The 24,827-nt window shown below is 40.8% G+C and overlaps 1 protein-coding gene across 2 annotated transcripts in view; it reads left to right on the top strand.

Annotated features, from left to right (window-relative positions):
* Positions 1 to 24,827, top strand: part of ZCCHC17 (zinc finger CCHC-type containing 17) — a 64,653-nt gene that overhangs the window by 34,991 nt on the left and 4,835 nt on the right. The window contains exons 6-8 of one of the 2 annotated variants that reach the window (XM_061184576.1): positions 988 to 1,088; positions 2,884 to 3,029; positions 3,411 to 3,673. In XM_061184576.1, coding sequence (XP_061040559.1) covers positions 988 to 1,088; positions 2,884 to 3,029; positions 3,411 to 3,488 — 325 coding nt within the window. In that variant the 3' untranslated portion in view covers positions 3,489 to 3,673. Of the gene's footprint in view, positions 1 to 987; positions 1,089 to 2,883; positions 3,030 to 3,410; positions 3,674 to 24,827 lie in introns of those variants that run through there. The other variant, XM_061184575.1, reaches the window with a different exon arrangement.

Here is a 24,827-nt window from a genome sequence, read left to right as displayed (position 1 = left end):
TGCAGCAATGAGAATAATTGATCCACAACTACATACAACAGTTGGATGGATCTCACAAAGTAGCAAAAGGAGCCAGACACAGAAGGGCCCATTCTCTGATTCTGTTGATACAATTTACAAAAATAGGTAAAACTACTCTATGCTGTTAGAAACTAGAATAGTAGTTACCCTTGGGGGAAGCACGGTGACTAGAGGGGCTTCGGAGGTGCTGGTGATATTCTGCTTCTTTATCTGAGTACTGGTTACTGGGATATTTCAAATTGTAAAAATCAGTGAAGCTGTATACTTGTGAACACTTTTCTGTATGTATTTTATACTTTGGTCAAATGTTTAGAATTTTTAAAAAGTGTTATGGGAATGTGAGCAAAGATTAATTCTGGCTGAGGGGCTCAGGGACGATAACTGGTTAGAAGGAGGGGCAGTAACAGCTGAGCCTTGAAATGTTTGGGTGTAGTTAGGTGGTGAAGTGGGAGTAAAGAGGGGAAGCAGAGCATTTCAGAAAGAGGGAGCTGCCTGAGCAAAAGCAGTGAACCATCTGGGGAAGGTAAAATAGTCTGGTTTGCCTTGAGCATATTGTGCAAGATGAGGCTGGGAAAGTAAGTTAGAGACAGACTGTGAAAGGCCTGGAATACCAAGGAGCTTAGACTTGATTTTCTAAGAAGTTTTTGAAGGTCTTTTAAACCCAGGAATGACCTTGTAAGGGTTGCAGGGGGCTTAGCAAGGTGAGTAATTATATCTTCATCCCCTGTGCGTCAGTGAGATGGAATCTAGTCTCATTCATAATGATTAATTCAGAGCCTTGTCCTGAATGAAAAAAATTGTCATTTCATGTCGTTTCTTTCACTGCCTGTTTTCTTATGCCCAGTGCTTTTCCTTTCTCCCTTCTTCCTGACAAAACAAAACAGAAAAACAACATAGAGTATTAACTTGTAGTATCCCTGGCCACATCTCTTAAGAGGGCCAACAGTCAGTATCATTTCATTACAGGCAAGAAGAGAGGCGGAGGCGGTCCTTCCAGGATTACACTGGGCAGAAGATCACCCTTGAGGCTGTCCTGAACACTACCTGCAAGAAGTGTGGCTGTAAAGGTAAGGCGAAGTCTCTACCATTTCAGTTTTTCTCTCTTTGTGGATGACCCTTTACGGGATGAGGGAGGCCCCCTGGTGTGAGTTAGCTCACTGTGGTTTTTAGCCAAATGCTGGCCTCACCTGCTCATCTGCTGTTCCTACTAGACTCACATCAGAGTTCATGGCTTGTTGCTTTTTCTGTTTCATTTTCTGAATGCTGGCCCTGCCAGATACTACACCACCACCACTACTCCCCTCTCTCTACGGGTGATGCCCTCCCTGGGCAAGGTCCCCATGTACTATGCCAGGAGGGGTAAGAGTGTTGGATTATGATTAACACTCTAAATTTTTATCTCTAAGGATGATTATTGTTCTGCTGCAAAAATTAAGTGACTTGGAAATATATTCCTTAAGGATCCAAGTCAAGCTCTTTCTTGCTTATTACCTTTATCTCTATAACTTCAGAGTTCTGAATACAGTATCTTTTTAGTAATAAAGAATACAGGCTAGTCACTTCCTTTTAGCTTTGTTTCTTCAAGTTTCCTGCAGTCCTACTCAAATATTAAAGAGCTCTTTCAGCCTGACTTCCCTTGTTGGAGCTATAATGAGAGGTATTGCCAGCTTCTCATTTTCAGAGTGACCTCAATTTGTCACCCCTTCTCCCTAGCCTTTCACCTACCCAGCTCTCTTGATTTTTCTACAATGAGTGGTAGCAGACTTGTGCCCTGGTTGAGGTCGTGGGGTTTAAGCCCCGATTTATCATTAATGTAGAGGGAGGAAGGGAAAAATAAAATAGAAAGAATACTTCCTCATGAGTATTGTGGGACCATTTCCAGCATAGATGTTTGGAAAACTCTATGCTGTATTCTCCTTCCAGGCACCATCCCGCTTCTGGACTCCGAGTTGCAAAGTAGTTTACACATAGCTTTTTGATGACTTCATCAAATTCTTTGTGCCCCTGAGAGAAGGTCTACAAAAAGCTCAGACAAAACCAGCTGTGTAGCATCTGTTAAATGGCCCCTTAATAGCAGTGTAGGCTCAGGGAAGGTAGGGTTCTCTTACCTTCAACTTGTGTCCACCAGGTGTTACATGAGGCAGAGAAGAATAATGAGAGATGGAATTTGGCCCAGGCAGGCCAAAGGTGGTTGGTTTTGGTGCAGCAGAAAGAGCACAGGGCAGGGAGGTATGAGACCTGGGGTAAGTTTTAGCTCTGCTGCTGTCTGTGTGACCTTGAGGTACTTCTCTCCTCTGGGCCTTCATGTCCTCTGCAAATGCAGTGTTGGATTTGATGATCTCTCAGGCCCTTGCCAGACCTGACAGTCTGTGAATGCTGAGTGCCCCTAGGTGACTGCTGTCTTTCTGTGTGTTAGCTTGAATCTGAGTGCTGCCTTCCTGCTTGCTGCCTAAGAGCTGCCTTCCTTTAGGGCTTGGCCTGCCACTTGGCTCCCTCTGCTAAGTATTCTGCTCTCCGGAGCAGCCTTTCATTGTCAGGAATAGTTCCAAATAGACCTTTAAAAATTCCTGAGCCCAGTTGCTAATGGAAGGCAGCACAAGCCTGTATCCTCATGTCCTATGCCATTCCAAAGCGGTGCCAGTGTTTCCCACAGCTCTAGGACCAGATGCTTGTCTGGCTCTGGTTAAGTGAGCAGTGCCATCTTGAGGTGACAAAATCTGCTCTGAAGGCAACAGCTGCTCTGAATGAACTCATTAGTACCTCCTGAATGAGCCAGCCCTTCAGGAACTTCTAGGGAAGATCCAGCTGCTAAGGTGAGAGACTGCCTCTTCCCTCCCTACCTTTTCTACTTCTCTTCTGCAGGCCACTTTGCAAAGGATTGTTTCATGCAACCAGGTGGGACCAAGTACTCTCTGATACCTGATGAGGAAGAGGAGAAGGAAGAGGCAAAGTCAGCAGAGTTTGAAAAGCCTGACCCCACGAGAAATTCTTCTAGAAAAAGAAAGAAGGTGAGTGCTGTCTATATCTTATTTATCATATTTTTTTGAGTTTTAAAATAAAAATATACTTTCTGCAGAAATTTTAGAAATACTGAAAAACATAAAGAACATTAGCATCTCTTGTAATCTTTCCACCCAGCGAGACTTTTATAGTAGTTTTGGTATATTCTAATATTTTTTCTAGGTAAATATATACATACATATAATATAAATATATACATAATTTTCTAGGGAAGTGTATATATAATTTTCATATATGTATATGTTTACATATAAACACACAATCATGGTCATACTAGGTATAGTTTATATCCTACTTTTTTCATTATATTTATCAAAAACGGGGCTTCCCTGGTAGCGCAGTGGTTAAGAATCTGCCTGCCAATGCAGGGGACACGGGTTCGAGCCCTGGCCTGGGAAGATCCCACATGCCGCGGAGCAACTAAGCCTGTGCGCCACAACTACTGAGCCCGCGTGCCGCAACTACTGAAGCCTGTGCACCTAGAGCCTGTGCTCTGCAACAAGAGAAGCCACTGCAATGAGAAGCCCACGCACCGCAACGAAGAGTAGCCCCCACTCACCGCAACTGGAGAAAACCTGCGTGCAGCAACGAAGACCCAACGCAGCCAAAAGAATAAAATAAATAAAATATATAAATTTATATTTATCAAAAGCATTTTCTAGTATCCTTAAGTGTTCTTCAAAAACTTGATTTAAGAGCACCATATGATATTCTACCCTATGGTTATATGATGGTTTATTTAATAATTTTTCTATTGTGGGATATTTTTGATTACTTCCAACCTAAATCTTTGGCCATATCTCTTATTGCTTTCTTTGGATAAATTCCTAAGTAAGATTACTGAGTTAGGGCTTTAAGACTCTTGATACATCTTATCAAATTGTCTTTCCAGAAAGTACTTATTTTACACCCAGCAGAGGATAAGAGTGCCTGTCTCACTGAGTTGTATCTTCCATCTGCTACTTCTAGCAAAACAATTCATAAAACAGACATTATTGTGGTGCAGGAAAAAAACAGTGCATTTGTAGCATACAACATAGAGAGGAAATGAAAAAAAACTATGCTATAGTTTGGTCAGAAATAGTTGTTCTCATGTAGTGTAGTGTTTTTCTTTTTTTTTCTTTTTTTTTTTTGGCCACACACCGCAGCACGTGGAACCTTAGTTCCCCGACCAGGGATCGAACCTGCGCACCCTGCATTGGAAGGCAGAGTCTTAACCACTGGACCGCTGGGGAAGTCCCTAGTGTAGCGGTTTTTCTAATTGTGGCTGGTTATTAACTTTTGGGTTTTTTTTGGTTTTGTTTTGTTTTTTCAAAGTTTTGGCAAACTTTTATTGAGTGGTCATTTTATTCCAGGCATTGCAAATCTAGGAATATAAAAACTGTGATAAGGTCCTTGCCCTCAGTGGGCATTATCTACAAATTCAGTATTATCTTCATTTTTTAGATGAGGAGGAAGGCCCATTGTACCATTATTAAGAATTACCCCAAGTATATGGATAATAATATATCGATCTGTATATTCTTTCCCTGGATGATCACATCCCTCCTAAGACTTCAGCTGTCCTGACCACTTTCACATCACTAAGTAATATCCCACCGGTACTTCAGACTTTGGCTTGGAGTCAGTCAGACGTAGGTTGAGGCCCTTCTGTGCTACTTACCAGCTATATAACTTTGGGCTCTCTAACTTCAGTTCCTTAACCGACAAAGTAGGATCGTTGTGCTCCTTGAACAACCAAAACCCTTGTTTCTATCCTTCTACCTTGTATTACTAGTTTTAATGACAGCAGTAACCTCCCAGTCTCCCAAGAAAGAAACAATATGTAATTAATTTTCTTCTCCTTACTATCCCACGCCTAGTCAGTCACCAAGTCCTGTCCACGGTACCTTATGATATCCCAATTCTGTTCCTTCCTCCCACTCCCACTACTACTGTGCATTTCACCTGCTTCCCTCTCTCACTTATATTCAGACTATTGAACTAGCCTAGGGAGATTTTAAAACTACATATTTGCCTTCTACCTCTTGAGTACCAAGTTCACAGGGCCTGGGTCTGGGCATCTGATTTTTTTGAAAAAGCACCTTCTTTATCTCACTGCTCGATTCTCTTCATTAATATGATTTTTTGCCCTCTGCTTTAATTCTGAATGTGGACTGCTCGAGGCTGTGGCTGTTTTTATTACTCCCTTCTCTTCTCTAACTACCTTCTCTCTAAGTGATCTCATCCTGTCCAGTGGTTTTGAATACCATTTATATGCTAATAATCCCCCAATTAAGTATATGTATCCTTTTTAAAATCCAAGTCTGTAATTCTCCAAGTCTGTAATTCTATCTCTAACTTTTTCTCTGGAACTTCAAATTTAGATATTCAACTGCCTATTTGACGTCTCCATCTGATTGTCGAGTTGACATCAAGCTTAGCACACTCCAAAACTCTTCAATGTTCCTCCTACCCAAGGCTGCTCCCTTCATATTCCTCCCTATCTCAATGAATGGGTCACCAGTTGCTGAAACCAAAATCTGCAGCCTTTGGGTATAGTGTTGTTGTTGTTCTAATTGTAGTAAAAGATATGTAACATAAATTTTACTGTCTTAATCTTTTTTTTTTTCCTTTGGCGGGAGGCCGTGCTGCACAGCTTGTGGATTTTAGTTCACCAACCAGGGATTGAACTTGCCCCCTCGGCAGTGAGAGTGCGGAGTCCTAACCACTGGACCACCAGGGAATTCCCCCGTCTTAACCGTTTTTAAGTGTACAGTTCTTCGGCATTAAGTAAATTCATATTATTGTGCAATCATCACCACCATCCATCTCTAATACTCTTTTCCTTTTTTTTTTTTTTTTTGGCCGCGTTGGGTCTTCGTTGTGGTGCGCGGGCTTCTCGTTGCGGTGGCTTCTCTTGTTGGGGAGCACGAGCTCTAGGTGCGCGGGCTTCAGTAGTTGTGGCTCATGGGCTTTGTTGCTCCGCAGCATGTGGGATCTTCCCAGACCAGGGATCGAACCCCTGTCTCCTGCATTGGCAGGCGGATTCTTAACTACTGTGTAACCAGGGAAGTCCCTCTAGTACCCTTTTCATTTTGTAAAACTGAAACTCTATACCCATTAAACAATAACTCCTCATTCTCCTTTCCTCCCAGCACCTGATAACCACCATTCTACTTTCTGTCTGTATGATTTAGACTACTCTAGGTATCTTATAAAGTGGAATTATATAGTATTTGTTTTTTTGTGGCTGGCTTACTTGAGTTAGCATAATGTCCTCAAGGTTCATCCATGTTATAGCATGTGTCAGAATTTCCTTCCTTTTTAAGACTGAAAATATTCCATTGTATGCATATACCATATTTTGCTTATTCATTCATTCGTTGTTGATACTAGGATTGTTTCCACCTTTTGGCTTTTGTGAATAATGCTGCTGTGAACATAGTTGTACAAATATTTCTTTGAGATCTTGCTTTCAATTTTGGGGGGTATATACCCAGAAGTGGAGCTGCTGAATCATATGGTAATTCTTTTTTTTTTTTTTTTAATTTATTCATTTATTTTATTTATTTATTTTTTGGCTGCGTTGGGTCTTCATTGCTGTGCACGGGCTTTCTCTAGTTGCGGCAAGTGGGGGCTGACTACTCTTCGTTGTAGTGTGCGGGCTTCTCATGGCAGTGGCTTCTCTTGTTGCAAAGCGCGGGCTCTAGGCGCGCGGGCTCAGTAGTTGTGGCTCGCAGGCTGTAGAGTGCAGGCTCAGTAGTTGTGGCGCACGGGCTTAGTTGCTCTGCGGCATGTGGTATCTTCCCAGACCAGGGCTCAAACCCGTGTCCCCTGCATTGGCAAGCGGATTCTTTAACCACTGCGCCACAGGGAAGTCCCATATGGTAATTCTATTTTAATTTTTTTTGTGGAACCACCATACTGTTTTTCACAGCAGCTGCACCATTTCGCATTCCTACCAACAGTGCCCAAGGGTTCCAATAGAGCATAGTGTTTTATTATTGTCAGTTAGGTAAAAGTGGATGATGTTGTTGTTCAGTTGTTAAATTCTTGTCTTTTCTCATTTTTTCTTTTTTTAAAAAATTTCTTTTTAATTCCCAGGAAAGTGTTGTTAACATATCCAATCAGAACATGTCTCTTCCTGTTTAAAATCCTTCAGTGATTTCCCATTGTACTTTAAAAAAAATCCAGACTGCCTCCTGTGAAAACAAACTGTCTAACCCTAGTCCTCTTCAAGTACTGCCTTTAGCAGGCAGTAAATTATATCTAGCTAAAACATTGTTGTGTCTTTTTTTTTTTAATTAATTAATTAATTTATTTGGTTGCGCCGGGTCTTAGTTGCAGCAGGCGGGCTCCTTAGTTGTGGCATGCGAACTCTTAATTGCAGCATGCATGTGGGATCTAGTTCCCCGACCAGGGATCAAACCCGGTCCCCCTGCATTGGGAGCGCGGAGTGTTAACTGCTGCACCACCAGGGAAGTCCCTGTTGTGTCTTTTTTATGTATTTATTTTTACAGTTATCTTCTGCTTAAGACAAGGGCTGCAAGTTTTCTATTTACAGTGCTGTTATAAAGTTTCCCTTTTAAGTAGGACTTTTTAAAGCAAAAATTCAGATATTAAGAAAAAGTTTAAGTAAAAAATAGCAGTTTATAAACACACGGAATAAAAATTGTGGCACTATTATATGAATGAATGGCACTTGGAAGACACTGATTTAGAGCAGTGGGGATATTATTTTAATTTGGTACTGTTCTCCTGTGAACCAAAGAAATAGAAATTAACAAAGGCCCCTACTTCAAGCGCTGCCCTCCAGAAGCCTTCTGCAAACCTTCAGCATTGCCGTGTTTAGCCTAACTCCCTCACAGAGGCAACTGTCCCCAACCCTGCAAGCAGTATTGCTTTTTTAAAAAAATTTTTTTAATTGAAGCATAGTTGATATACAATATTATATAAATTACAGGTGTGCAATATAGTAATTTACAGTTTTTAAAGGTTATATTCCATTTATAGTTATTATAAAATATTGGCTCTCTTCCTCATGTTGTACAGCAGGGGTCCCCAACCATACTCCCCACCCGCCCCTCGGGGCCGCACAGCAGGAAGTGAGTGAGCGAAGCTTCATCTGCCACTCCCCATCACTCGCATTACCAACTGAACCATCCCCCCCACCCCGCCATGGAAAAATTGTCTTCCACAAAACCGGTCCCTGGTGCCAAAAAGGTTGGGGGACCGCTGTGGTACGGTGTATCATTGTAGCTTACTTTATACATAATAGTTTGAGTATTGCTTATTTTTGAACACAGGGTTTGGCTTTACATATCTTTATTCTTGATGCTAGCCTTCCTCATAGAGGTCTGAGGACTTGATTTAAAGAGGGAAATGGGAAGCTTCCACCATATTACCTCATTATTTAAATATAAAGCAAAAGAAGGGCAACCCATAATCTTACTACTTTACCAGAATCTATATTATTGTGGCACATATTTTCTTCTAGCTGTTTTCAAATGCATGTTTTACCTAGATGTAATTAAAATGTATGTATAATTTTGTTTCCTGTTTTTTACTTTGTCATAGCATCTTTCCATTTTTGACACATAGTCTTTTTTTTTTTTTTAATAAATTTATTTATTTATTTATTATTTTTGGCTGTGTTGGGTCTTCATTGCTGCACACAGGCTTTCTCTAGTTGCGGCAAGCGCGGGCTTCTCATTGTGGTGGCTTCTCTTGTTGCGGAGCACGGGCTCTAGGCATGCGGGCTTCAGTAGTTGTGGCGTGCAGGCTCTAGAGTGCAGGCTCGGTAGTTGTGGCGCACGGGCTTAGTTGCTCTGCGGCATGTGGGATCTTCCTGGACCAGGGCTCGAACCCATGTCCCCTGCATTGGCAGGAGGATTCTTTACCACTGTGCCACCAGGGAAGCCCACCACATAGTCTTAATAATGCTCATTTGCAGTGGCTATGCAATATTACATCAGGTGGATGCTGAAGAATTGCTTTTCTGAAGGCAGTAGAGGATGTACTTAAGAACCTGGACTGTGGAGACAGACTGCCCGGGTTCTAATCTCAGTTGGGTAACCTCCTCACTGTGGAACTTAAGCTAATTACTAAACTTCTCTGAATCTGTTTCCTTTATAAAATGGGAACAATAAACATCTACTTCATAAGGTTGTTAGGATGAGGAGATGCACGTAAAACTCTGAGCACAGTGCCTGCATACAGCAAAGCCCAGTGCGTGTCAGCTACTAGTAGCTGTTGCTTAAAAACAGAGGCTTTATCATCACTGTGCAAGAGGTGCACAGTGCACCTCTTGCACTGTTGGTGGGAAGGTAAGTTGATACAGCCACTATGGAGAACAGTATGGAGGTTCCTTAAAAAACTAAAAATAGGGCTTCCCTGCTGGCGCAGTGGTTGAGAATCTGCCTGCCAATGCAGGGGACACGGGTTCGAGCCCTGGTCTGGGAAGATCCCACATGCCGCGGAGCAACTAGGCCCGTGAGCCACAACTACTGAGCCTGCGCGTCTGGAGCCTGTGCTCCGCAACAAGAGAGGCTGCGATAGTGAGAGGCCCGCGCACCGCGATGAAGAGTGGCCCCCGCTGGCCGCAACTAGAGAAAGCCCTCGCACAGAAACAAAGACCCAACACAGGCAAAAATAAATAAATAAATAAATAAATTTATTTAAAAAAAAAAAAAAAAAAATAGAACTACCATAGGACCCAGCAATCCCACTACTGGGCATATACCCTGAGAAAACCATAATTCAAAAAGAGTCATGTACCACAATGTTCATTGCAGCTCTATTTACGATAGCCAGGACATGGAAGCAACTAAGTGTCCATCGACAGATTAATGGATAAAGAAGATGTGGCACGTATATACAATGGAATATTACTCAGCCATAAAAAGAAACGAAATTGAGTTATTTGTAGCGAGGTGGATGGACCTAGAGACTCATACAGAGTGAAGTAAGTCAGAAAGAGAAAAACAAATACCATATGCTAACACATATATATGGAATCTAAAAAAAAAAAGCTTCTGAAGAACCTAGGGGCAGGACAGGAATAAAGACGCAGACATAGAGAATGGACTTGAGGACATGGGGAGGGGGAAGGGTAAGCTGGGACGAAGTGAGAGAGTGGCATGGACATATATATACACTACCAAATATAAAATAGATAGCTAGTGGGAAGCAGCTGCATAGCACAGGGAGATCAGCTCGGTGCTGTGTGCCCACCTAGAGGGGTGGGATAGGGAGGATGGGAGGGAGACGCAAGAGGGAGGAGATATGGGGATATATGTATATGTATAGCTGATTCACTTTGTTATAAAGCAGAAACTAACACACCATTGTAAAGCAATTATACTCCAATAAAGATGTTAAAAAAAAGAAAAAAGAAAAGAAAGAGGCTTTGTGGTCAGAGACTGGGTTTAAGTACAGACACTGGGTTCAAAAAGTTCTTTATATATTCTAGATATCAATCTCTTATCAGATATATGACTTGCAAATATTTTCTCCCATTCTTTGGATTGCCTTTTCACTCTGTTGGTAGTGTTCTATTTTTATTTTTCAGATTTACATTAAAAAAATTGTGGTGAACAAACACATAAAACTTACCATCTTAACCATCTTTAAGTACAGTTCAGGAGTGTTAAGTATGTTCACATACTAAGTATATGATAGTGTCTTTTAATGTACAAACATTTTCCATCATGATGAAGTCCAACTTCTGTATTTTTTTCTTTTGTTTCCTGTACTTTTGGTGTTATGTTCAAGAAATCATTGCCAAATCTAACGTCATGAAGCTTTTTCCTTCTGTTTTCTTCTAAAAGTTTTATAGTTTTAACTCTTACATTTAGATCTTTGATCCATTTTTTGAGGGTTTTTTGTTGTTGCTGTTTGTTTGTTTGTTTGTTTGTTTTAACATGGTGTAAAATAAGGTTCCAACCTCATATTTTTGCATGTGGATATCCAGTATCCCCAGCACCATTTGTTGAAAAGACTGTCCTTTCCCCATTGAATGGTCTTGGCATCCTTTTCAAAAGCCATTTGACTGTACACATGAGGGTTTATTTCTGACTCTTCTTCATTCCATTCCATTGGTCCATTTGTCTGTCTTTCTGCTAGAGCCACACTGTTTTAAATGCTCTAACTTCATAGTAAGTTTTGAAATCAAGAAATGTGAGTCGTCCAACATTGTTCTTTTTCAAGTTATTTTGGCTCTTTGGGGTCCCTTGAGATTCCATATGAATTTTAGGATGAAATTTTCTATTTTTGCAAGAAAAGTCATTGGGATTTTGGAAGGGTTGCATCAAATCTGTAGATTACTTTGTGTAGTATTGACGTCTTAACCATATTAAGTCTCCCAATCCATGAACATTGATGTTTTTCCATATATTTGTGTTGTCTTTAATTTCTTTCAGCATTGTTTTGTAGTTTTCAGTGTACAAGTATTTTTGCCTCCTTGGTTAAGTTTATTCCTAAATATTTTATTCTCTTTGATGCTATGGAATTGTTTTGATGCTATGGAATGTTTTGATGCTATGGAATTGTTTTCTTAATTTTCTTTTCGGATTGCTAATTGTCAGTATATAGAAATGCAACTGATTCTTGTGTGTTGATTTTGTATCCTGCAACTTTTCTGAATTCACTGATTAGTTCTAACAGTTTTTTTGTGGAATCTTTAAGATTTTCTACATACAAGATCATGTCTACAAACAGGCAATTTTACTTGTTTAGTAGAGCTAGATTTTTAACTGTGATTCTATTTGTATGTTCCAGGGGTTTTTCATTCTCTTTTTTTTTTTTTTTTTTTTTTTTTTAAACATCTTTATTGAAGTATAATTGCTTTACAATGGTGTGCTAGCTTCTGCTTTACAACAAAGTGAATCAGTTACACATATACATATGTTGCCATATCTCTTCCCTCTTGCATCTCCCTCCCTCCCACCCTCCCTATCCCACCCCTCTAGGTGGTCACAAAGCACCGAGCTGATCTCCCTGTGCTATGCGGCTGCTTCCCACTAGTTATCTATTTTACGTTTGGTAGTGTATATATGTCCATGACACTCTCTCACCCTGTCACATCTCACCCCTCCCCCTCCCCATATCCTCAAGTCCATTCTCTAGTAGGTCTGTGTCTTTATTCCCATCTTGCCACTAGGTTCTTCATGACCTCTTTTTTTTTTTTTTTTTTTTTTTCCCTTAGATTCCATATATATGTGTTAGCATACTGTATTTGTTTTTCTCTTTCTGACTTACTTCACTCTGTATGACAGACTCTAACTCCATCCACCTCATTACAAACACCTCCATTTCATTTCTTTTTATGGCTGAGTAATATTCCATTGTATATATGTGCCACATCTTCTTTATCCATTCATCCGATGATGGACACCTAGGTTGCTTCCATGTCCTGGCTATTGTAAACAGAGCTGCAATGAATATTTTGGTACATGACTCTTTCTGAATTATGGTTTTCTCAGGGTATATGCCCAGTAGTGGGATTGCTGGGTCATATGGTACTTCTATTTTTAGTTTTTTAAGGAACCTCCATACTGTTCTCCACAGTGGCTGTATCAATTTACATTCCCACCAACAGTGCAAGAGTGTTCCCTTTTCTCCACACCCTCTCCAGCATTTATTGTTTCTAGATTTTTTGATGATGGCCATTCTGACCAGTGTGAGATGATACCTCATTGTAGTTTTGATTTGCATTTCTCTAATGATTAATGATGTTGAGCATTCTTTCATGTGTCTGTTGGCAATCTGTATCTCTTCTTTGGAGAAATGTCTATTTAGGTCTTCTGCCCATTTTTGGATTGGGTTGTTTGTTTTTTTGTTATTGAGCTGCATGAGCTGCTTGTAAATCTTGGAGATTAATCCTTTGTCCGTTGCTTCATTTGCAAATATTTTCTCCCATTCTGAGGGTTGTCTTTTGGTCTTGTTTATGGTTTCCTTTGCTGTGCAAAAGCTTTTAAGTTTCATTAGGTCCCATTTGTTTATTTGTGTTTTTATTTCCATTTCTCTAGGACCTGGGTCAAAAAGGATCTTGCTGTGACTTATGTCATACAGTGTTCTGCCTATGTTTTCCTCTAAGAGTTTGATAGTGTCTGGCCTTACACTTAGGTCTTTAATCCATTTTGAGTTTATTTTTGTGTATGGTGTTAGGGAGTGTTCTAATTTCATACTTTTACATGTACCTGTCCAATTTTCCCAGCACCACTTATTGAAGAGGCTGTCTTTTCTCCACTGTATATGCTTGCCTCCTTTATCAAAGATAAGGTGACCATATGTGCGTGGGCTTATCTCTGGGCTTTCTATCCTGTTCCATTGATCTATATTTCTGTTTTTGTGCCAGTACCAAACTGTCTTGATTACTGTAGCTTTGTAATATAGTCTGAAGTCAGGGAGCCTGATTCCTCCAGCTCCATTTTTCGTTCTCAAGATTGCTTTGGCTATTCGGGGTCTTTTGTGTTTCCATACAAATTGTGAAATTTTTTGTTCTAGTTCTGTGAAAAATGCCAGTGGTAGTTTGATAGGGATTGCATTGAATCTGTAGATTGCTTTGGGTAGCAGAGTCATTTTCACAATGTTTATTCTTCCAATCCAAGAACATGGTATATCTCTCCATCTATTTGTATCATCTTTAATTTCTTTCATCAGTGTCCTATAATTTTCTGCATACAGGTCTTTTGTCTCCTTAGGTAGGTTTATTCCTAGGTATTTTATTCTTTTTGTTGCAATGGTAAACGGGAGTGTTTTCTTAATTTCACTTTCAGATTTTTCATCATTAGTATACAGGAATGCAAGAGATTTCTGTGCATTAATTTTGTATCCTGCTACTTTACCAAATTCATTGATTAGCTCTAGTAGTTTTCTGGTAGCATCTTTTGGATTCTCTATGTATAGTATCATGTCATCTGCAAACAGTGACAGCTTTACTTCTTTTCCGATTTGGATTCCTTTTATTTCTTTTTCGTCTCTGATTGCTGTGGCTAACACTTCCAAAACTATGTTGAATAATAGTGGTGAGAGTGGGCAACCTTGTCTTGTTCCCGATCTTAGTGGAAATGGTTTCAGTTTTTCACCATTGAGGACAATGTTGGCTGTGGGTTTGTCATATACGGCCTTTATTATGTTGAGGAAAGTTCCCTCTATGCCTACTTTCTGCAGGACTTTTATCATAAATGGGTGTTGAATTTTGTCGAAAGCTTTCTCTGCATCTATTGAGATGATCATATGGTTTTTCTCCTTCAATTTGTTAATATGATGTATCACGTTGATTGATTTGCGTATATTGAAGAATCCTTGCATTCCTGGAATAAACCCCACTTGATCATGGTGTATGATCCTTTTAATGTGCTGTTGGATTCTGTTTGCTAGTATTTTGTTGAGGATTTTTGCATCTATGTTCATCAGTGATATTGGCCTGTAGTTTTCTTTCTTTGTGACATCTTTGCCTGGTTTTGGTATCAGGGTGATGGTGGCCTCGTAGAATGAGTTGGGGAGTGTTCCTCCCTCTGCAATATTTTGGAAGAGTTTGAGAAGGATAGGTGTTAGCTCTTCTCTAAATGTTTGATAGAATTCGCCTGTGAAGCCATCTGGTCCTGGGCTTTTGTGTGTTGGAAGATTTTTAATCACAGTTTCAATTTCAGTGCTTGTGATTGGTCTGTTCATATTTTCTATTTCTTCCTGGTTCAGTCTCGGCAGGTTGTGCATTTCTAAGAATCTGTCCATTTCTTCCAGGTTGTCCATTTTATTAGCATAGAGTTGCTTGTAGTAATCTCTTATGATCGTTTGTATTTCTGCAGTGTCAGTGGTTACTTCTCCTTTTTCATTTCTAATTCTATTAACTTGAGTCTTCTCCTTTTTTCTCTTGATGAGTCTGGCTAATGGTTTATCAATTTTGTTTATCTTCTCAAAGAACCAGCTTTTAGTTTCATTGATTTTTGCTATTGTTTCCTTCATTTCTTTTTCATTTATTTCTGATCTGATCTTTATGATTTCTTTCCTTCTGCTAGCTTTGGGGTTTTTTTGTTCTTCTTTCTCTAATTGCTTTAGGTGCAAGGTTAGGTTGTTTATTCGAGATGTTTCCTGTTTCTTGATGTAGGCTTGTATTGCTATAAACTTCCCTCTTAGAACTGCTTTTGCTGCATCCCATAGGTTTTGGATCGTCGTGTCTCCATTGTCATTTGTTTCTAGGTATTTTTTGATTTCCCCTTTGATTTCTTCAGTGATCACTTCGTTATTAAGTAGTGTATTGTGTAGCCTCCATGTGTTTGTATTTTTTACAGATCTTTTCCTGTAATTGATATCTCGTCTCATAGCGTTGTGGTCGGAAAAGATACTTGATACGATTTCAATTTTTTTAAATTTACCAAGGCTTGATTTGTGACCCAAGATATGATCTATCCTGGAGAATGTTCCATGAGCACTTGAGAAAAATGTGTATTCTGTTGTTTTTGGGTGGAATGTCCTATAAATATCAATTAAGTCCATCTTGTTTAATGTATCATTTAAAGCTTGTGTTTCCTTATTTATTTTCATTTTGGATGATCTGTCCATTGGTGAAAGTGGGGTGTTAAAGTCCCCTACTATGATTGTGTTACTGTCGATTTCCCCTTTTATGGCTGTTAGTATTTGCCTTACGTATTGAGGTGCTCCTATGTTGGGTGCATAAATATTTACAATTGTTATACCTTCCTCTTGGATCGATCCCTTGATCATTATATAGTGTCCGTCTTTGTCTCTTGTAATTGTCTTTATTTTAAAGTCTATTTTGTCTGATATGAGAATTGCTACTCCAGCTTTCTTTTGATTTCCATTTGCATGGAATATCTTTTTCCATCCCCTCACTTTCAGTCTGTATGTGTCTCTAGGTCTGAAGTGGGTCTCTTGTAGACAGCATATATATGGGTCTTGTTTTTGTATCCATTCAGCCAGTCTGTGTCTTTTGGTGGGAGCATTTAATCCATTTACATTTAAGGTAATTATCGATATGTATGTTCCTATTCCCATTTTCTTAAATGTTTTGGGTTTGTTATTGTAGGTGTTTTCCTTCTCTTGTGTTTCTTGCCTAGAGAAGTTCCTTTAGCATTTGTTGTAAAGCTGGTTGGGTGGTGCTGAACTCTCTCAGCTTTTGCTTGTCTGTAAAGGTTTTAATTTCTCCATCAAATCTGAATGAGATCCTTGCTGGGTAGAGTAATCTTGGTTGTAGGTTTTTCTCCTTCATCACTTTAAGTATATCCTGCCACTCCCTTCTGGCTTGCAGCGTTTCTGCTGAAAGATCAGCTGTTAACCTTATGGGGATGCCCTTGTGTGTTATCTGTTGTTTTTCCCTTGCTGCTTTTAATATGTTTTCTTTATATTTAATTTTTGATAGTTTGATTAATATGTGTCTTGGTGTGTTTCTCCTTGGATTTATCCTGTATGGGACTCTCTGTGCTTCCAGGACTTGATTAACTATTTCCTTTCCCATATTAGGGAAGTTTTCAACTATAATCTCTTCAAATATTTTCTCAGTCCCTTTCTTTTTCTCTTCTTCTTCTGGGACCCCTATAATTCGAATGTTGGTGCGTTTAATGTTGTCCCAGAGGTCTCTGAGACTGTCCTCAGTTCTTTTCATTCTTTTTTCTTTATTCTGGTCTGCAGTAGTTATTTCCACCATTTTATCTTCCAGGTCACTTATCCGTTCTTCTGCCTCAGTTATTCTGCTATTGATCCCATCTAGAGTATTTTTAATTTCATTTATTGTGCTTGTCATCGTTTCTTGGTTCCTCTTTAGTTCTTCTGCGTCCTTGTTAAATGTTTCTTGCATTTTGTCTATTCTATTTCCAAGACTTTGGATCATCCTTACTATCATTATTCTGAATTCTTTTTCAGGTAGACTACCTATTTCCTCTTCATTTGTTAGGTCTGGTGTGTTTTGACCCTGCTCCTTCATCTGCTGTGTGTTTTTCTGTCTTCTCATTTTGCTTATCTTACTGTGTTTGGGGTCTCCTTTTCACAGGCTGCAGGTTCGTAGTTCCCGTTGTTTTTGGTATCTGTCCCCAGTGGCTAAGGTTGGTTCAGTGGGTTGTGTAGGTTTCCTGGTGGAGGGAACTAGTGCCTGTGTTCTGGTGGATGAGGCTGGATGTTGTCTTTCTGGTGGGTTCGTCCACGTCTGGTGGTGTGTTTTGGGGTGTCTGTGGCCTTATTATGATTTTAGGCAGCCTCTCTGTTAATGGATGGGGCTGTGTTCCTCTCTTGCTAGTTGTTTGGCATAGGGTGTCCAGCACTGTAGCTTGCTGGTCGTTGAGTGAAGCTGGGTCTTGATGTTGAGATGGAGATCTGTGAGAGATTTTCGCCGTTTGGTATTACGTGGAGCTGGGAGGTCTCTTGTGGACCAGTGTCCTGAAGTTGGCTCTCCCACCTCAGAGGCACAGCCCTGATGCCTGGCTGGAGCACCAAGAGCCTTTCATCCACACGGCTCAGAATAAAAGGGAGAAAAAATGGAAAGAAAGAAAAAAAGAGGATAAAATAAAATAAAATAAAGCAATTATAATAAAAAATAAGAAAAAAAATTATTAAGAGTAAATTTATTAAGAAAAAAAATTTTTTTTTAATTTTTTAAAAATAGATTTATTAATTTTTTATACTAAAAATAAGAAAAAAATTATTTAGAAAAAATTTATTAAGAAAAAAAATTTTTTTAAATAAAAAATATGAAAAAACTTATTAAAAATTTTTTTAAAAATAGAAAATAAGGAAAAAATTATTAAGAAAACATTTATTAGGGGAAAAAAAAATTTTTTAAGCCAAAAAAAAAAAAAAAAAACGGACGGACCTAACCCTAGGACTAACGGTGAGAGCAAAGCTATACAGACAAAATCTCACCCAGAAGCATACACATCTACACTCACAAAAAAAAGGAAAAGGGGAAAAGTTAATATATCCTGCTCCCAAAGTCCATCTCCTAAATTTGGGATGATTCGTTGTCTATTCAGGTATTCAACAGATGCAGGCACATCAAGTTGTTTGTGGAGCTTTAATCCGCTGCTTCTGAGGCTGCTGGGAGAGATTTCCCTTTCTCTTCTTTGTTCATACAGCTCCCGGGGTTCAGCTTTGGATTTGGACCCGCCTCTGCATGTAGGTCCCCTGAGGGCGTCTGTTCCCCGCCCAGACAGAACGGGGTTAAAGGAGCAGCTGATTCGGGGGCTCTGGCTCAGTCAGGCCGGGGGGAGGGAGCGGTACGGAGGAGGCGGGGCGAGCCTGCGGCGGCAGAAGCCGGCGTGACGTTGCAGCAGCCTGAGGCGCGCCGTGCGCTCTCCCGGGGAAGTTGTCCCCGGATTACGGGAGCCTGGCCGTGGCGGGCTGCACAGGCTCCCGGGAGGGGCGGTGACCTGTGCTTGCCCACATGCTGTTTGGTGGCGGCAGCAGCAGCCTTAGCGTCTCATGCCCGTCTCTGGGGTCCGCGCTGATAGCCGCGGCTCGCGCCCGTCTCTGGAGTTCGTTTAAGTGGCGCTCTGAATCCCCTCTCCTTGCACGCCGCGAAACAAAGAGGCAAGAAAAAGTCTCCTGCCTCTTCGGCAGCTGCAGACTTTTTCTCGTGCACCCTCCCGGCTAGTTGTGGTGCGCTAGACCCTTCAGGCTGTGTTCACGCAGCCAACCCCAGTCCTCTCCCTGGGATCCGACCGAAGCCCGCGCCTCAGCTCCCAGCCCCCGCCCGCCCCGGCGGGTGAGCAGACAAGCCTCTCGGGCTGGTGAGTGCTGCTTGGCGCCGAGCCTCTGTGCGGGAATCTCTCCGTTTTTCCCTCTGCGTCCCTGTTGCTGTGGGATCCGCGCTGATAGCCGCGGCTCGCGCCTGTCTCTGGAGCTCGTTTAGGCGGCGCTCTGAATCCCCTCTCCTTGCGCGCCGCGAAACAAAGAGGCAAGAAAAATTCTCTTGCCTCTTTGGCAGCTGCAGTCTTTTTCCCGGACTCCCTCCCGGCTAGCACCGAAGCCCGAGCCCCAGCTCCCAGGCCCCGCCCGCCCCGGCGGCTGAGCAGACAAGCCTCTCGGGCTGGTGAGTGCTAGTCGGCACCGCTCCTCTGTGCGGGAATCTCCGCTTTGCCCTCCGCACCACTGTGGCTGCGCTCTCCTCCGTGGCTCCGAAGCTTCCCCCCTCTGCTACCCGCAGTCTCTGCCCACGAAGGGGCTTCCTAGTGTGTGGAAACCTTTCCTCCTTCACAGCTCCCTCCCACTGGTGCAGGTCCCGTCCCTATTCTTTTGTCTCTGTTATTTCTTTTTTCTTTTGCCCTACCCAAGTACGTGGGGATTTTCTTGCCTTTTGGGAGGTCTGACGTCTTCTGCCTGCGTTCAGTGGGTGTTCTGTAGGAGCAGTTCCACGTGTAGATGTATTTCTCATGTATCTGTGGGGAGGAAGGTGATCTCCGCGTCTTACTCTTCCGCCATCTTGCCCCTCCCTTTTCATTCTCTTTTAACCTTTTAGGGGTTAAATGGTATTTGTCAGATTCCTGAAGTGGTTCTGTGGATATCTCACTTCTGTGGATATCTCACTTCTGTGGGTCTTTGGTTTTTTTGTATTGCTTGATACACCTGGTGCAATTAGTTATTGCTTTGCTTCTAAAGCTGCTTTGAGATGTGTATTTCAGTTCGCCAAAATAATTATTAAGGATCTGCTAGGTATGAGGCGCGTTATGACCTGCTTAGTCAACCCATTATCCTACCCTCTGTTGCTCTTCACTTAGTAGAGAAATGGTCTGATGAACAATGGCAGTAATAATCATCATACCTTATTATTTTTAAAGTACCTTTGTGTATATGAACTTCTAACTCATGAGTCCTCTTTGATTAAAAAGTGCTCCAGGGAGCTGAAACTGTAAAAACTTCCCCCTTGATGCCCATTGTTTCTACCAAGATATCATCTAGCGTCATTGTCTTTTCACCTTGTCGTTAATCCCTTTATTATCTTTTATGCCTTATATTTGTTTAGTACTTACAGTTCATAAAATATCTTCTTTTTTTTTTCTTTTTTTTTTTGGCCACGCTGCACAGCATGCAGGATCTTAGTTCCCCAACCAGGGATCGAACCCATGCCCCCTGCAGTGGAAGCGTGGAGTCTTAACCACTGGACCGCCAGGGGAGCCTCAAAATATCTTCATTTTTTATTTTGTTTTATCCTTACACAATCCTGTGTGGTAGCCAGAGTAGGCATTATTATCCCACCATTTTACACCTTAGGAAAATGGAGATTAATAGAAATTGTCTCACCTGAAGTCACACAACTATAAGAGATAGTGCTGAAATAAGAACCCAGTTCTTCAGATTACTAACCCAATATTCTTTTCTATACCACACTTCTACCATTAATTCATTTAGCTCTTCAATTATTTATTTACTCAACAACTATGTATTGAGTGCCTCATACTTTTCTATTGTGCATTGTGTTAGGTGATTGACTTATCAGGTCTTATAAGGTCACTTTTGGGCCAGTTTTTGCTCTGTTACCAGCTACCCTTAGTAATCATCTGATGTTATCTATTGATTTTTTTAATTTTCAAATGTGTTTCATTTATTTGTTTTACGTGAATTTGTATTCCTTAAATGTATTTCACCGAGCTGATAAAGTGAAGTGCTCTAGGAATATGCTCTCTATTGATCTGTTTTTGTTCACAACCGTAAATCAAGTTTCCAGACCTCCTGTTTCTTTCCCCCATCTAAATCTTTGATTCCAGCAGGAGGTTGGCTTTCCTTATCAGTAAAAACTTCTACCTGAGATGGGTATTTTGGAGTGTGCGAGAGTGGCAGATTTGGACACCTGTTCCAGCACTAGTTGGCTCTGGGCCGTCCAGAATTAGAACCAGAAAGTGAAAAACAGTCTACTGGGTTCTCATCTCTGCTTCTTTACAAGACTGCTTCATTGTCCCACTTCTTTCTGCAGTCTGGTAGAAGAGAATGTCTAATGTAAAGTCTCTAAGACAGGAGAAGGTGCTAGGCATGTTGGGAAATCAGGAAATGGCCAGGATAAAGAAAGAGTGTCACCTGTTTCAAATAGTGCCTGGCACATATAGGCATGCACTTGAATTGATAGAGTCCATCATATGTGCCATGTGTAACTCCTCCGGTTCCTTCACTCATTGAGGCCTGCCCTCAGTTTGGAGAGTAATAGGGACTGACTCCTGCTGCTGCTGGTGAGTAGGGGCAGGAGTAAGAGATCTGTCTAGCCCTGAGCCCCCACCTCTTTTTATCAAACATACATGAATTGAATGCATGTCCTTGTCCAAAAATCTAGTACGTATTGGTTTAATTCTATGCAATACCTATTCAGTACCATGACGGTTTTCATCCCAGTGTCTGAAAATTATAAGTCATTTTTGTTGGACATAATTAGAACTAGGAGGAAGCTGTGTGTTGCAGATGGAAATGGGCTATGAAGAGGTTGATAAAATAGGAATAAAGGTTTTTGTAGTGAAGCCCTGGATAATCTTTCATGAACCTGTGGTATGTGCTTTGCTAGCCTCTTTCACTTATCATATGCCATCATGGGTCTTTCTGAATCAGGCTATATTATGAGGAAGCATCTGCTTTGGGGATCAGGCTGCTGACTTATTGTAATGAAGTTTAGCTATATTTGATCCAGAATATAATTTTCTTCTTTTCATGTGGCTACTATAATTACTCTCTGCTGTACTATATTTAGAAGAACAGAAATAGGAATGTCATCCCCTTGGCTGCAGTGCTGGCTCTGTTCTGTTCTCCAGAGAACTTCTGGTGCCTATCTGAGAGAGAGGTTGCCAGTCCTGGGCCTCTTCTGCTGGAGCACAGAGAGTCGTCCAGTGTAGTCTGCTCGAAAGCCTTCTGGATTCTCCTTCTTCTATGGAATAAAGTCTGAGTTCTTTTAAGACTCTTCACAATCTGTCCAACATCCCAGCATCATCTCTCACCAGTCCCTTCCCTCACACACTGTACTCCAACCTCATTCATTAAAAGAATTTCTATTGTGTGCCAAGTTCTGTTCTAGTCATTGCAGCAACAATAGTGAACAAATCAGGAAAATCCCAGTCTTCATGGCACTTACTTTCTAATGGGAGTCACAGACAATGAACTAGTAAATAAATATAAAATAATACTAATATTTCAAGTACTGAAAAGTGCTATGGAGAAAAATCAATTTGGTAATGAGAGCTAGAGAGTACTAGAATAGGGGTAAGGGGATAGCTGACTTGCCATTCTAGATAGGATGGTAAGGGCAGACCTTTCTCATAAAGCATCATTAGAGTGGATCTTTGAAGGAGGTGAGAAAGCAAGCTACTCAGATAAGTGGTGAGAGAACATTTCAACAAGTACAATAGTTGGATATTGGGAATGAGCTTGGCATGTTTAAGGAACAGTAAGGAGGCCAGTGTAGCTGGAGGAAGTGAATGAGTTAGAGGAAACCAGGGCCTTATAGGAGAATCTGAGGACTTCAGCTTTCACTTAGAGTGAGATGGATGTCATTAGGCATTTTACTAGAGGGATGACATGATCTGACTTATCTTTTAAGATAATTATTCTGGCTACTGTATGGAAATTAGATGGTTAGAAGGCAAAAGTGGAAGTAGCAAGCTAGTTAATAAATAGTATTAGTAATCCACATGATCAAGTAAATGAGGCCTAAGAACTGACCATAAATTTGGCCATGTGGAGATCATTGGTAACTTTGACAAGAGCTGTTTCAGTAGAGTGGTGGGTTGACAACCTGGTTAAAATTGTTTAGGAGGGTTGTTTTTTTCCAAAATGGGAACTATTATAGCACATTTGTTTATTTTGGGGAATGAGCCATTAAAGAAGGACAAGTTGATGCAGGAGAGAGGGGACAATTCCTGGACCGATGTCTTTGAGTAGGAAAGAAGGGATGGGATCCAGTACAAGGTAAGTATGCCACACAGGATCTTTCAAGCATTTGCTTCATTCTGTCTTCCATCTGGCTGGAAGGCCCTCAGTCCCCTTCTTCCGTCAGCACTACTGCCACTACTCCACCTGCCGAAGTCATATTCATCCTTCAAAAGCACGACACATTACATATCCTTCATGAGGCCATCCTCAACTTCCTCAGACATAATTGATTTCTTTCCCTTGTGTGTCCATGGCATGTTGTTTGTACTTTTCTTACATCACTTCCATGGACTGCCTAGTATCTTAATTAATCTTTCTCCTTGATTAGTGTATCCCTTGAAGGCTTCTGTTCCCTGATTTCTAATGTCATTCAAGTACTATAAGAGACAAATTAGTTAATAGATATTCCTGGCTCATAGAAGGTACTCAACAAATATTTGTTGAATGAATGTACTGTATAGTTATTGGGAGTTATTCTTTCCCTTGTTTGATGAGGTTGGCTCAGGTTTGGAGGAATGGTGCCAGTCACCACTCCTGAGCTACTGAATGTGTTTACTTTGCATGCAACTATGGCTTTGCACTAGTAGGTACTCTGTATTTGTCTGAATTCTATTAAAAATCTGTTCTTATCTCCTAAGCAACACTGTATGTAACTATGGCTCTCTAAAATGCTTTATAGGTAGTAAAGTTCAGTAAATATTTGTGAGTTGATTAATAACCTTCTCCCTCTGGTCTTACCCTTTCCAAGCTATGATAAACTGGTGCTTATAGGCAAATTCTAACCAGGAATCACCCTCTATCCTACTTTATAAAAATTAACCCTAGAGAATCAGTTTGAGAATCAAATTCTCTCTTGAGAATCAATCATTTCTCAAGAATAAGAGAATAAATAACCAGTGCTTTCTCAAGAATAATTCTTAAGAATAAATAAAACAGAATAAATGCTTGCTTGCTTGATTTCTGGCTAGATCAGTGCCTTTGGGCTAGAAATGCTAAGTTAGGTGCTGGCTTTAACACACAGAGCTAAAAAGAACATCTAATTTGGGGCCCAGCCTGAGTCAAACCCAGGTTCTACCATTTGGGCAAGTTACTTTATCTCAGTAAACCTCTCTGAAGTTATAATTTTCTTTCCTGAAAATACAGAGATTATTATGCCCACTTAATAGATTTGTTTTGAAGGTCATGGGGTATGTGTGCAAAGTGCCCAGCCCAGCATCTAGAAAATTAGGTACTCAGTAAGTGTTAACTGCTGTTACTCCCCTTTCTCAGTTTTTGTTTTTGTCTCACGCTGGGCCACTGCTAACCTTTTTTTAGAACTATAGAGAAAGTGGATGGGCTAGCTGCTGTAGCACAGGATATGTGCTTCTCAGAGAGAGGTTTTGAGCAATGGCTTCTTTCCCCGGCCCCTCCGGCCTGTCTACCATGAGCTCACACTTCTGGGTCATTACCCTTTACCTTATGCTCCTCTTCCCCAGAATGTAGTCAAGGGACCAGAAGCTAGCTTCACCTCTGACTTTCCAACTTCACCTCTACTCCAACTCCCAGCTTTCCTCTTGAACTACAACATATGAAGTAATTTTTGTTCTCTAGCTCAAGGTTAGAGACAAAATGAAAATGATGCCAACTGCTGGAGAACTAGATTTCCTTTATTCGGGTTGCAAAAGAGCTTTTACATCAAGATGGAGGTCTAGAAAGCCATCTCCCCGAGTCGTCCTTGCTACCTAGAGTCAACGTTCTAGCTTGCCAGGGTTCTCTAGTGATTTGCTTTTCTCTTTCCTCCTTCTGAGCCTGTATCATTGAGAAAGTGGAAATAACGCCAAATTCTGAGTTAGAAAGTGTAACATTCTTGTCTTGTCTTTGGTCACTTCTTTGAGTTGCAGTTTTCACCTCTGTAAAATAGCAATAATAATTCCTGACTTCTGACCTTACCAGATTATTATTACAAGATA

This window comes from Eubalaena glacialis, chromosome 3 (genome assembly GCF_028564815.1).
Source record: "Eubalaena glacialis isolate mEubGla1 chromosome 3, mEubGla1.1.hap2.+ XY, whole genome shotgun sequence".
Lineage (NCBI taxonomy): Eukaryota > Metazoa > Chordata > Mammalia > Artiodactyla > Balaenidae > Eubalaena > Eubalaena glacialis.
This window is presented reverse-complemented; position numbering and strand designations above follow the sequence as displayed.